Source organism: Marmota monax, unplaced genomic scaffold (assembly GCF_021218885.2).
Source record: "Marmota monax isolate L192 unplaced genomic scaffold, Marmota_monax_Labrador192_F-V1.1 WCK01_AAM20220418_F8-fsc00218, whole genome shotgun sequence".
In the NCBI taxonomy this organism is placed as follows: domain Eukaryota; kingdom Metazoa; phylum Chordata; class Mammalia; order Rodentia; family Sciuridae; genus Marmota; species Marmota monax.
The window spans coordinates 2,661,208-2,674,107 of NW_026694764.1; the positions used below are offsets into that span (position 1 = coordinate 2,661,208).

Here is a 12,900-nt window from a genome sequence, read left to right on the forward strand (position 1 = left end):
AGGATCGCCACTTTCATTCTTTCTTTTTTCTTTTTCTTCTTCTTTGTGTTTGTTGTTGTTGATGAAGCTTTATTTTAGTTATATGTGCTGAGAATCGAACCCAGTGCCTCATACATGCTCGGCAAGTGTTCTTACCACTAAGCCATAACCCCAACACCCCCCCCCCCCCGCAATAACCACACATACTTTCTTGTTGGCTGTTAGCTGTTGGCTATTCCCAGAGAAGGGTGGTACCGCATTCCTTGATTTGTGGCTCCCGTCTCCATCTTTTAAGCCAGCAGTGGCAGATCATGTCCTTCTAATGTTGCATTTCTTTGACCAACTCCTCTGCTTCCCTCTTTTACTTTTAAGAACTCATGTGATTAGAAAGATTGGGCCTTCCTGGATAGCCCAGGATACTCTCCTCATCATAAGGCCTTTAAACTTAATCACATTTGCAGAGGGCTTTTTGCCATGTAAGGTGTATGTTCACAGAGTTCTGGGATTAGACATAGAAATCTTTGGGGAGCTGTTATTCTGCCTACCACTGCCTGCCACGCTACCTTAATAAAAATCAGTGGCTTTTGACAGATGGGAATGAAACATTTTATCTTGGGTGTTCAGTGTGTGAAGAAACATTAAACTTCTGGGAAGAATTAAGCCATAGCCTTTCATGAAAATGATAGCTCTTTTCTGTGAAGTTCTCTGAACTCTGCCATTGGCACTTGTGCCCTAATGAACTGTCTGCTTTTCTGCCATGGTCCTTAATTGTCCTCGGTACTGTTTATGTCTGTTCTGTAATCTTTTTAGTTCTCTGCTCTCTGTAAGCATGTGCCTTGAGGAGGCCTGGTAGATGTTTATGAATGAATTGAATTTGGAAGTAAGCCGTATCATAGCACCAAAATTTGACATTGGTCTAAGAGATGATATTTAGGGATCTAGGTGGGAGAAGTTAAAATATATTAAATTATACCATCTGAGTGCTGATTTACAAGCTTTTCTGTGCAGCTCCCTGGGAAGCTGAATGAAGTGGATCATAATGGAGATCTTGCATTAGATCTAGCCCTTTCACGACGACTAGAGAGTATTGCTACCACGCTGGTTAGTCATAAAGCTGATGTGGACATGGTAGACAAGAATGGCTGGAGCTTGTTACATAAAGGAATCCAAAGAGGTAAGGTGAAATCTATTTGATATTTTTCTTTGCAGGCAGTTTTCTTTTTATTCATATGGTTTTTGAAGACTCCCTGACTCAGTTCCAAAAATTCCCAAGGCATCTTGAGTCTGTATTTGCAGGCTACAAGACTTAGAATTTGATTTGAGTAAAAGAGGGGATTGAAGAACTGTTACCCAGGCCTTGTTAGTTTGGCTGTTCATAGGACTGACAGGGCCTGAGGGAGGAGGTTAGAAAGGTGGCTTTTGAGAAGTACCTTTTACTTGTAAGCAGTTGATACATTTACTTGTTCAACATTATCACATTCTCCAGAAATTATGATAGAAAGTCTTTACTTTTGTATCCTAGCATGAACATAAGAAAAATACCAAAACCAGGAAAACTTAAAAACTTTTTTTTCTTTTTGTACTGGGGATTGAACTCTGGGGCACTCAACCACTGAGCCACATCCCCAGCCCTATTTTGTATTTTATTTAGAGACAGGGTCTCACTGTTCAGTGGCTTGCCATTGCTGAAGTTGGCTTTGAACTCATGATCCTCCTGTCTCAGCCTCCGGAGCCTAAAAACTTATTTTGGGGAATCAGTGTTTTATCTTTCACAGACTTTCACATAGCAAAATGATTAAGATTTGTTTTGTTCTAGCAATGTTATTTTGAGTATATTATCAGTAGTGAGATAATGGGGAAATGGTAGGATTACAATCAGAACTTTTTTTTGAATATTTATTTTTTAGTTATAGGTGGATGCAATATCTTTATTTTATTTTTATGTGGTGGTGAGGATCGTACTAGGTGAGCGCTCTACCTCTGAGCCCCAGCCCACAATCAGAACGTTTTAATCTTATTTTTTCCCCTAGTACTGGTTATTAAAGCCAGGGCCTCTTGCTTGCTTGGCAAGTGCTCCACCACTGCCCCTGTCCTGAATTAACTTTTTTTTTTGGTACTGGGGATTGAACCCAGAGATGCTTAACACTGAACACTTCTCTAGCCCTTTTTTGTATTTTTTTAGAGACAGGGTCTCACTAAGTTAATTAGGGCCTTGCTAAGTTGCTGAAGCTGGCCTCAAACTTGTGATCCTCCTACCTTAGGCTCCTGAATTAACTTTTTAAGTGGGAAAATTGGACTTATTTTTTTTAACATATCCTTATTAATTAATTAATATGTTCCAAGTGGATGCTGCCCAACTTTACTTGGCTGTGGTCATTTTTGACAGAGAATCTATGGAGAGATGAAAGCTTTTTAAAATGTCAAAAGCCACCCGGTACTGTAGTGCATGCTTGTAATCCCCAGTGACTCAGGAGGCTGAGGTGGGAGGATTGAAAGTTTGAGGTAGCCTCAGCAATTTAGCAAGGCCCCAAGCAACTCATCAGGACCCTCTCTCAAAATAAAGAATAAAAAGGGTTGGGATGTGGTTCAGTGGTTAAGCACCCCTGGGTTCAATCCTCCATACCCCAAAAAAAAAAAAAGTCAGAAGCTTTAATTTTGTAGAGTGATAGTTGGCTTGACAGAAGAACTTTGCTGTGGCTACTTTTTTGTTGTTTCCCTATGGACAGCAAAGACAGGATATACTGATTTCACCACAGTGTGTGTTTTGTGTGTTGCTGTGGATTTAACCCATAAACCTTGTGCATGCTGGGCAAGTGCTGTACTTCTGAGCTACATCCTAGCCCTTTTTTATTTTTATTTTGAGACAGGGCCTTATTAAGTTTCCTAGGCTGGCCTCAAACTTGTGATTGTCCTGCCTCAGCCTCCTGAGTCACTGGGATTACAGGCGTGTGCCACTGTGCTTGGCTTCACCACATCTTACTCATGTGCATTTTAGCTTTCTCTTCATGCATTATGAAAATATTGTCCCTGCTGTGTTTTTGTGATGTTGCTCCTTGTTGGTGGAATATATGGTGCTTTGTGAGCAAAGGTTTTAAAATAAATATCCTCCTAAGCCATGTATTAGAGTGTTGAGCTTGTTGGCTGGTAGACAGGGAAATTTTGCTATTTATTGGGTAGGGAAATCCTTAGAGTGAGTCAGTTTTAAAAGCAGATGCATTTTCCCTAAGCATCACTGTGCACTATGCAGAGCCGTTGGGTGCTTGGTTCTGGGTATGTGTTGAGTGGAAAAAGTTTTCACCACATAGGGAATTGCTCTTTCCCATACTGTTTAGTATGTGAGATGTTTATTTTGGAAACAAATATACTTGTTGCTTTAAAAAAAAAATCTGAAAATTATATTCCTTTCCTCTCAAGGAGTTTAATCATATGTTTGATGAAAAAACATCTATGAGTTATTCAATATTTTGGTGATTGCTTAGTTACATGAACTGCCAAGAATTGTTTTTAGATGTTTGATGCTTGTTTTCAGATGATTTAATCTTCCATTCTGAATTTATGAATTGTCTGCAAATTTGTGGATATAATAAACTAGATTGTTGTTTTCAAGTTTGGCATGGTGTGGTGGGCAGACTACTGTCTTTGGACCTTGGATGTACCAGGGTTTGAATTCTCTCACCTGTTTATGCTGTGGACAGACATTTGACCATACTGAGTTTTCTTTTCCTCATTTGCAAATTGGAAATCATTTCTGCTTTATTGTGTTGTTGGGAACATGAGAGACAGTGTTAAGTAGTGCACTTAGCACAGTGACTACTACTTGACTGGTAGGATCAACATGGTGGCTTTTACATTTGCCATAACCAGATTCAATTTCTGTAGGAATTTTTTTTACTTGACCTTGATATCAGTCTTTTGACCTGCCTAAATGATTAAATTGAGTAATAGACTTAAGTTAGCTGTTAAACCTTCTTTAAATTTATTATAAGAGGAACAAAGGGTGGTCTTTAATATGTGACATCTAAGTCTAGTTCTGGACACATGTTATAATCTATAAACAAAATAGTGATCATCCTACTAACTAGGTGTACTAGTCTGTTAGAAGAATGCAATAGGCAGGCAATGTCTTCAGGTGAGTTCACAGGAGGCACATGTATGACCCCTGGTAGCCATCTCCTTTGATTAGCCTGATCTAGGCAAGGAGATGAATCGTTGCTTTCATTAAAAAAATCTCGTTCCTCTTCTACTTTTTAAACTGCAATAGCCAATATCAATCAATGGATTTCTTAAATAGGGATCCAGTTATTTGTAGTAAATTTGAAAACAGTGGCACTAACTGGGACAGTATGAAATATGGTTTTATTAATTGAATAATAAAAGTTACTGGCTGTTTCCTGAACAATTGTATATGGATTGTTAAAAACTTAACTTTTTTGTTAGGAATTTTTTTTTGGGGGGGGGGTGGTTACTAGGAACTCAGGGGCACTCACTCGACCATTGAGCCACAGCCCCAGTCCTATTTTGTATTTTATTTTGAGACAGGGTCTCACTGAGTTGCTTAGCGCCTCTCTGTTGCTAAGGCTGGATTTGAACTCGTGATCCTCCTGCCACAGCCTTCCAGGCCACTGGCATTATAGGTGTGTGCCACCATGCCTGTTCCAGGGTCTGTGTTTTATAAATCAATAGTGGATATGAAAACACATGAAGTAGGTATCTCCTTTCCTTTTAGGAGCTAATTGGTGCCACCTGGAGGGCACTGAGAGAAACAGTTGCTCCCACCTAACTAGGAGGAATGCCTAAAAACACTTGCTCCTAGGTTTTCTGTTCATTAATTCTTTGTTATTCTTGCCTTATTTTCTTAAGAAACAAATTTGACATATAGCCAATATTTTTTTTTGTCTTTAAATTATAAAAGGAATTAAATCCAAGGAAGATTGAACTTTAATCTTAAAATATAATTATATGATCTTTGTCATCCTCCAAGTGAACTTGACAAGTATACTTTACCTGGTTTTTTAACAACTAATTTTAATATTTAATTGCCACTTGTCAAATTGCTTAGTTGTGAATTCAGACATGTATTTGTGTAACCTATCTAGAGTCATCTTTCCTTTATTGGTATCTGACAAAAGTATTTTCACAGTTGTATTCTTTTTGGGGTGTGGGTACTAGGGATTGAACCCAGTAGTGCTTTACCACAGAGTCACATCATTCACCCTTTTTAATTTTAAGACAGAGTCTCACTAAGTTGACTAGAGTCTTGCTAAGTTGCTAAGGGCTGAGGCTGGCCTCAAACTTGCAGTCCTTTTGCCCCAGCCTCCCAAGCCACTTGATTACAAGTGTACATTATTGTACCTGGCCACAATTGTATACTTTTAATATCTTTAGATAAATTTAATTCTTGGCCTCTTGTCAATATATTAAGGTAAGTTTTTTTCCCCTCCATACAAAAGTGTTAAGGCAAAGGAAAGAATTTTCATTTTTACAACCAGTTAATTTACCATGTGAAAGTTTTATAAATAATAATTTATGCAGATTCTCTGTTCAAATATTCAGTAGTAAACTTCTTGGTAAGACTGTTCTGTTTGCATGAAATGAGAACTAAAAGAAAAGACTTCTTTAAAAATTTTTTTTAAACTTCTTTTTTTAGTTGTTGATAGATCTTCACTTTATTTATTTATATATGGTGCTGAGAATTGAACCCAGTGCCTCACACATGCCTGGCAAGTGCACTACTGCTGAACCACAGCCCCAGCCCCAAGAAAAAACTTTTTATAGTAATAAATCAGACATGTGCAAGTACAGCAGATTGGAGCTGAGTACTACTTAGGTTTAGATTGTGGTCAGTCAACAAAGTAGAGAGAGAGAAATTGTGCTGGGGAGGAATCTCAGAAGCCCTTTTTGAGAAATGACCAGAAGAAGCCTTTGAAAATTAGAAGCTTGGTTTTCTTAGATAATGAAGGGGATATTATGGTGAGGAGGCAGGACAGATGATCACAAGTAATAAAAAATTGGACCGAGAGGCCTATTGAATTAAGGTATATAACTCCATAGTCTTGATGATGAGTTTCCACTTAGAGGTATCTCGAGAGATTTCTTCAGACTTACCTACTTGTCCTTCTTTTTTGTCTGCAGTTATAGATTGCTGCCTTTTGAGGAAACATTGACCAGAATAGCTCACCCTGAATGTTGATATATGTTACTTTGTCTAATCTTATTTCTTTTCAAGGAGATCTCTTTGCTTCTACTTTCCTTATTAAGAATGGGGCCCTTGTTAATGCTGCTACATTGGGTGCCCAAGAGACACCATTACACCTTGTGGCATTGTACAGTTCAAAGAAACATTCAACAGATGTGATGTCTGAGATGGCACAGATTGCAGAGGCCCTCCTACAGGCTGGTGCCAATCCCAACATGCAGGATAGCAAGGGCAGGTAAGTTGGAAACTGAGAGATGATAACCTTAGCACAAATCCAAGAAGGGTATTTTATGGTTCTCCATAATTGGCAAACATGGTATTTGGCATTATTGAATATGATGTTTATTGAAATCATAAATGTTTATTTGTTCTGCAAATGAATGTCATGACTAAGACCAGAGAGAGGCATTTGTGGAAAACATTTCCATCCTGATTAACAGAAGTCTTTGAATTTCTCAGCAATTTTTGTCATCTTCATGATGGAAGGAACTAGACTGGTTATCTAGTCACCTCTTCCAAGGGGAGCTTCTTTAGCATTTCTTGGAGTTGCTTGGATAGTTGGAAGAAGAAGAGCACACTAATTCAAGGCAATCTTTTATTTCTGTGAGGTCTAATTGTTAGCAAGTCCCTATTTTAAACCCAATTCTGCCTTATAAAGAGACAACTCTTTATCTGCACAGCTTGCTGTCTTCTGCTGCAGCATAGCCCTTCATGTATTTGCCAGTACTTGTGTTCCCTTTGGCTTTTCCTAGGACTTAGTGAAGGATTCCTTGTGGTTCAGAATCTCAGAAAGGGCCGCTTAGGGGACAGCAGTGTGGGAGGCTCTAAAGGTCGATAATAAAGCCACCTACATCACAAGCCACAGGTGGGACCTACCTATCATCGTAGCAGCTCAGTATTTTATTTTTATTTTTTACCTTTGAAAACCCTCAGAAGAAATAAGAAAAGATTTCAGTGAAGTGTCATTGTCAAAATAGGAAAATGGATTAGGATAGGTGAAGTACTTTAAAGTATAATAGATCTCAATGAAATCTTAATATCATGTGATAATTATCTTATTCCCTCCCAAAATTGCATCCTTTATGCCCCCTGTAGATTTTTTCCCCCATCTAACTGCAGTGAACTTTGGTAATCTTTCCATCTCCAGGTAGATGCCAGTGTTGGGTGCCCTTTCTGCAGTGGCAATCTCCTTTAGGTCACTTCAGTGCTAAATAAAAGCACTGAGGAGGGATCAGATGCCACTTTAATCAGTTTTTTAGGGAGGATGAGGGGATACTGGAAATGGAACTCAGGGGCACTCAACCACTGAGCCACATCCCCAGCCCTATTTTGTATTTTATTTAGAGACAGGATCTCACAACTGAGTTGCTTAACACCTTGCTTTTGCTGAGGCTGGCTTTGAACTCGAGATCCTCCTACCTTAGCCTCCCGAGCTGCTGGGATTACAGGCATGTGCCACCATGCCTGGCTTTAAGCAGTTCTTTTATTTTTTTTTTCTCAATATTTTTTAGTTGTAGGTGGACACAATACCTTTATTTATTTATCTTTATGAGGATTGAACCCAGTACCTCACCTGTGCTAGGCGAGTGTTCTACCACTGAGCCCCAGCCCCAGCCCCTTCCTTAATCAGTTCTCATCTGTTACTACTCCGGTGTTTAACAGAAGATTATGGAGAAGGAAGAAAAGTTTTTTCTCCCCCCAGAATAAGTAAGGGAAAATAAGCAGACTTATGATAGAAATTGCTGAAGTAGTCAGTATTAAATTAGAGAATATTTGATATCTTTTTCTTTAATTGCTTTTGTCATTTTCTGGTCACTAAATAAATGATAACATAAAAAAGTTCACTTTCATATTTTGATTATTGGTCATGATTTTGGAAAACTGTTGCAGAAACATAGAATTTCTTGTGAATGATTATTCTGCCTAGGAGTCTAGTCACTTATGCTGTGAGTAGTCCTGAATTAGGACTGTCTTAAATTGACCTCTTTTTATCCTACAGGACTCCTTTACACCTGTCCATCACCGCCAGGAATGAATATGTGTTCAATCAGCTGCTGCAGTGTAAACAGTACGTAGGGCGACATGGAGAAATGAAAAAGCAGTTGTGAGGGTGGGATTGTGAGTGAAAAATTCTTTTAAAATGTCTTTTAGTGTTAAGATTTTTTTTTTTTTTTTAAACTGGGGATTGAACTCAACCACTGAGCAACATCCCAATCCCTTTTTCATTTTTTATTTTGAGACAGGGTCTTACTAAGTTACTTAGGGTCTTGCTAAGTTACTGAGGTTAGTCTCGAATTTGTAATCCTCCTGCCTCAGCCTCCTGAGCCACTGGGATTTACAGGCATGCACCATTACACCCAGCAGTATTATAAATCTTAATAAGTAAAAGAAAAATAAAATTTTATTATTCAAAAAGTATACAAAGACTAATAAGACTGTTGGCAGTACAGAGTGTCTGAAGATTATACTTATCTTTCTTCACATTGCTTTCTTATTTCAGGTTAGATTTAGAGCTAAAAGACCATGAAGGCAGCACAGCTTTGTGGCTGGCAGTACAGTACATCACTGTATCTTCGGATGCATCTGTAAACCCCTTTGAAGACCTCCCTGTGGTAAATGGGACTTCATTTGATGAAAACAGCTTTGCAGCCAGACTCATTCAGCGTGGCAGCAACACTGATGCACCTGATACCATGACAGGTACAGAATAGTAGATCCCTGAAAGTTGATGCTGAAGTTAGGGGCTCTGTGGAATATCTTATAATTGTTTTTAACAAAATGGCCTACTATTAGGAAAATTATTTTATACTTAATTTTAAATAAAAGTGCAGGTTGTAATTTTTTTTCTTATACTTCAGTTTAGACAAACATCAAATTAAATCTTACAAACTGAAATACTTTGTTTATTATTTCTGGAACTGGGATTGAACCCAGGGTTGTTCTACCACTGAATTTATACCCCCACCCTTTTTAAATTGTATTTTGAGGCAAGGTCTAGGTTGCCCAGGATGGCACTGAACTTGTGATCCTCCTGCCTTCGCCTCCTGAGTAGGTAGGATTACTGACGTGCAGCACTGTATGCAGCAAAAGTGGCTGGTTTCTTATATTTGCATATGTATTCAATCTTTTGAGATGTTGTTTTGATTAAAGTATATGAAGATAATACATCTTTCACACAGATATGTAGTGAAGGGATTTGTATTTTAAATATCCATGAAATTCAGTATTTTGTTATGTTGAAATCCATGTCTCATTTGTCTTCTGAATGCATCTTTTTCATTGGGAAAAATTGGTTCACTGAGTTATGCAGATCTTCAAAATGTTCATACATTTCAGAATTATGTTTAATCTGTATCACCAATTATCTTATCAGAGAAGTCTTAGTATTGAGACAGTATTAAATTTAGGATTGCCAAGAAAAGTTTTCACAGATTTTTAGTTTTATCATTGGGTACTAATATTGTCGATGGTTTTTCTTTTTCTTTTTCTTTTTTTTTTGTCTGTTCTTTGTCAGTTGTTCAATTTCAAGAAAATGTCTACCAGATACTCATATTTGAATAACAGTAGTGTATTAATCAGTCTTTCTTTTGGGTGAAAATACTGTTGCATGAGAAAAGCCAGTAGTTCAGCCCATAAGTTAGTGCCATAAATGCATTTCCTCCAGACAGCATTATACTTTGATATGTAGCAAAAGTATCTTTATGTGTACTCTTTATTTTGTCAATATAGAAGTTTTGAGACATATTCAGTTGAAATTTCAAAAATTTAATAATTTATATTGATGTAAAAGGATCATCCTGAGTGAAACTGGCTCTTTTTTAAAATCTACTAATACACTTTGATGCTACTGTGTTGATTTTTGCTAAAGCTCTCCAATTTGACTCACTATTGCTCTCATAATATCTGTGCAAATGCCAATAGTGAAGAAAAAGTAAGTAGGGGTATTATAGTTTTGACCTAGTGGTTCCTCTGAAGACTCTCAGGAACCCCAGAATCCATAAGCCATACTCAGAGAACCAGAGTTTGAATTTTTACATTTCCTTGATCTGGCTAAATAATACAGGGATATTTTAAGGGGAAGAATTCCATATATTTCATGTTGAATACTAGCAGTGTAGAAGGTACAGGTAGTTGCCACTAAAAAAGAGAATTGACTTCTACCTGAAAAAAAAAAAAGATGAATGTTAAATAGCCCTTTATTAAAAAAAATTAGTACTTAAAGATCAGAAGCTGGAGGTATAGCTCAGGTAGATTAAAAAACATGTTTAGCATGCATGAGGCCCTGGGTTCATTCCCCTGAACCAAAATAAATAAGTAAAGGTCAAATGAAATCACTATTCTAGGTGACATAAAAACTAAAGCAGTAGTTCTATAGGACAAGGACTTCAGGAAAAACTATATTTTAGATTGATAACTTCTGGAAATTTAGAGCTTTAATCTAAAAAGATGCATTGGTTATTGGCCATAATTTTACTGTTTTTCAATTTAATCACATTGTGTCATAGTACGGCATGTAAGAGATTGGTTCTTTGGTTAAAACAAAACAAAACAAAACAAAACAACTTTGTACTGGAGGTTGAACCCAGGAGTATTCTCTGCCACTGAGCTACATCCCCAGCCCTCTTTATTACAGTTTGAGACAAGATCTCACTAAGTTCCCCAGGCTGACCTTGTGATCTTTCTGCCTTAGCCTCCTAAATAGCTGAAATTACAAGCATTTGCTATCATGTCCAGCTGTTTTTAAGACTGCCTCCGCCCCCAACCGATGTTTAAGATTCTTTTAGAACAAGTTTTTATAAGAGTTTGACATATTTGAAAATAATGTATACTTTTAAAATTGTAGGATGCAGGATTTTCTGTGTGAGTCACAGCAAAGTTGTTCATTATTCTATTGAAATCTTACACATACTTATTAACTTTAGGACTGCTTGGTCTATCGGTTTTTTTTTTTTTTTAATTTTTTATTGTGGGTTGTTCAAAACATTACAAATTTCTTGACATATCATATTCCACACTTTGATTCAAGTGGGTTATGAACTCCCACCTTCACCCCATACACAGATTGCAGATTCACATCAGTTACACATCCATTGATTTACAAATTGCCATACTAGTGTCTGTTGTGCTCTGCTGCCTTTCCCATCATCCACCCTCCCCCCTCCCCACCTCTCCCCTCCCCTCCCCTCCTCTCTCTCTACCCCCTCCACTGTATAACCCTGAGGGTCTCCTTCCATTACCGTGCAATTTCCCTTCTCTCTCCCTTTCCCTCCCACCTCTCATCCCTGTTAAATGTTAATCTTCTTCTCCTGTTCTTCGTCCCTACTCTGTTCTTAGTTACTTTCCTTATATCAAAGAAGACATTTGGCATTTGTTTTTTAGGGATTGGCTAGCTTCACTTAGCATAATCTGCTCTAATGCCATCCATTTCCCTGTAAATTCTATGATTTTGTCATTTTTTAATGCAGAGTAATACTCCATTGTGTATAAATGCCACATTTTTTTTATCCATTCGTCTATTGAAGGGCATCTAGGTTGGTTCCACAGTCTTGCTATTGTGAACTGTGCTGCTATGAACATCGATGTAGCAGTGTCCCTGTAGCATGCTCTTTTTAGGTCTTTAGGGAATAGACCAAGAAGGGGAATAGCTGGGTCAAATGGTGGCTCCATTCCCAGCTTTCCAAGAAATCTCCATACTGCTTTCCAAATTGGCTGCACCAATCTGCAGTCCCACCAGCAATGTACAAGTGTACCCTTTTCCCCACATCCTCGCCAGCACTTGTTGTTGTTTGACTTCATAATGGCTGCCAATCTTACTGGAGTGAGATGGTATCTTAGGGTGGTTTTGATTTGCATTTCTCTGACAGCTAGAGATGTTGAGCATTTTTCCATGTACTTGTTGATTGACTGTATGTCCTCCTCTGAGAAGTGTCTGTTCAGGTCCTTGGCCCATTTGTTGATTGGGTTGTTTGTTCTCTTATTGTCTAATTTTTTGAGTTCTTTGTATACTCTGGATATTAGGGCTCTATCTGAAGTGTGAGGAGTAAAGATTTGTTCCCAGGATGTAGGCTCCCTATTTACCTCTCTTATTGTTTCTTTTGCTGAGAAAAAACTTTTTAGTTTGAGTAAGTCCCATTTGTTGATTCTAGTTATTAACTTTTGTGCTATGGGTGTCCTATTGAGGAATTTGGAGCCCGATCCCACCGAATGTAGATCGTAGCCAACTTTTTCTTCTATCAGACGGCGCGTCTCTGATTTGATATCCAGCTCCTTGATCCATTTTGAATTCACTTTTGTGCATGGCGAGAGAAAGGGATTCAGTTTCATTTTGTTGCATATGGATTTCCAGTTTTCCTAGCACCATTTGTTGAAGATGCTATCCTTCCTCCATTGCATGCTTTTAGCCCCTTTCTCAAATATAAGATAGTTGTAGTTTTGTGGATTGGTTTCTGTGTCCTCTATTCTGTACCATTGGTCCACCCGCCTGTTTTGGTACCAGTACCATGCTGTTTTTGTTACTATTGCTCTGTAGTATAGTTTGAAGTCTGGTATCGCTATACCGCCTGATTCACACTTCTTGCTTAGCATTGTTTTTGCTATTCTGGGTCTTTTATTTTTCCATATGAATTTCATGATTGCTTTCTCTATTTCTACAAGAAATGCTGTTGGGATTTTGATTGGCATTGCATTAAACCTATAGAGAACTTTTGGTAATATCGCCATTTTGA

General features: G+C 38.0%; 1 protein-coding gene across 2 annotated transcripts in view; it reads left to right on the forward strand.

Moving 5' to 3' along the window:
- The window catches only part of Ankfy1 (ankyrin repeat and FYVE domain containing 1), a 62,300-nt gene extending 52,668 nt beyond the window's left edge, over positions 1–9,632 (forward strand). The window contains exons 7-10 of one of the 2 annotated variants that reach the window (XM_046425099.2): positions 988–1,153; positions 6,206–6,410; positions 8,175–8,243; positions 8,676–9,632. In XM_046425099.2, the coding sequence (XP_046281055.1) occupies positions 988–1,153; positions 6,206–6,410; positions 8,175–8,243; positions 8,676–8,886 (651 nt within the window). In that variant the 3' untranslated portion in view covers positions 8,887–9,632. Of the gene's footprint in view, positions 1–987; positions 1,154–6,205; positions 6,411–8,174; positions 8,294–8,675 lie in introns of both variants that reach the window. The other variant, XM_046425100.2, reaches the window with a different exon arrangement.
- Positions 9,633–12,900: the final 3,268 nt, after the last annotated feature.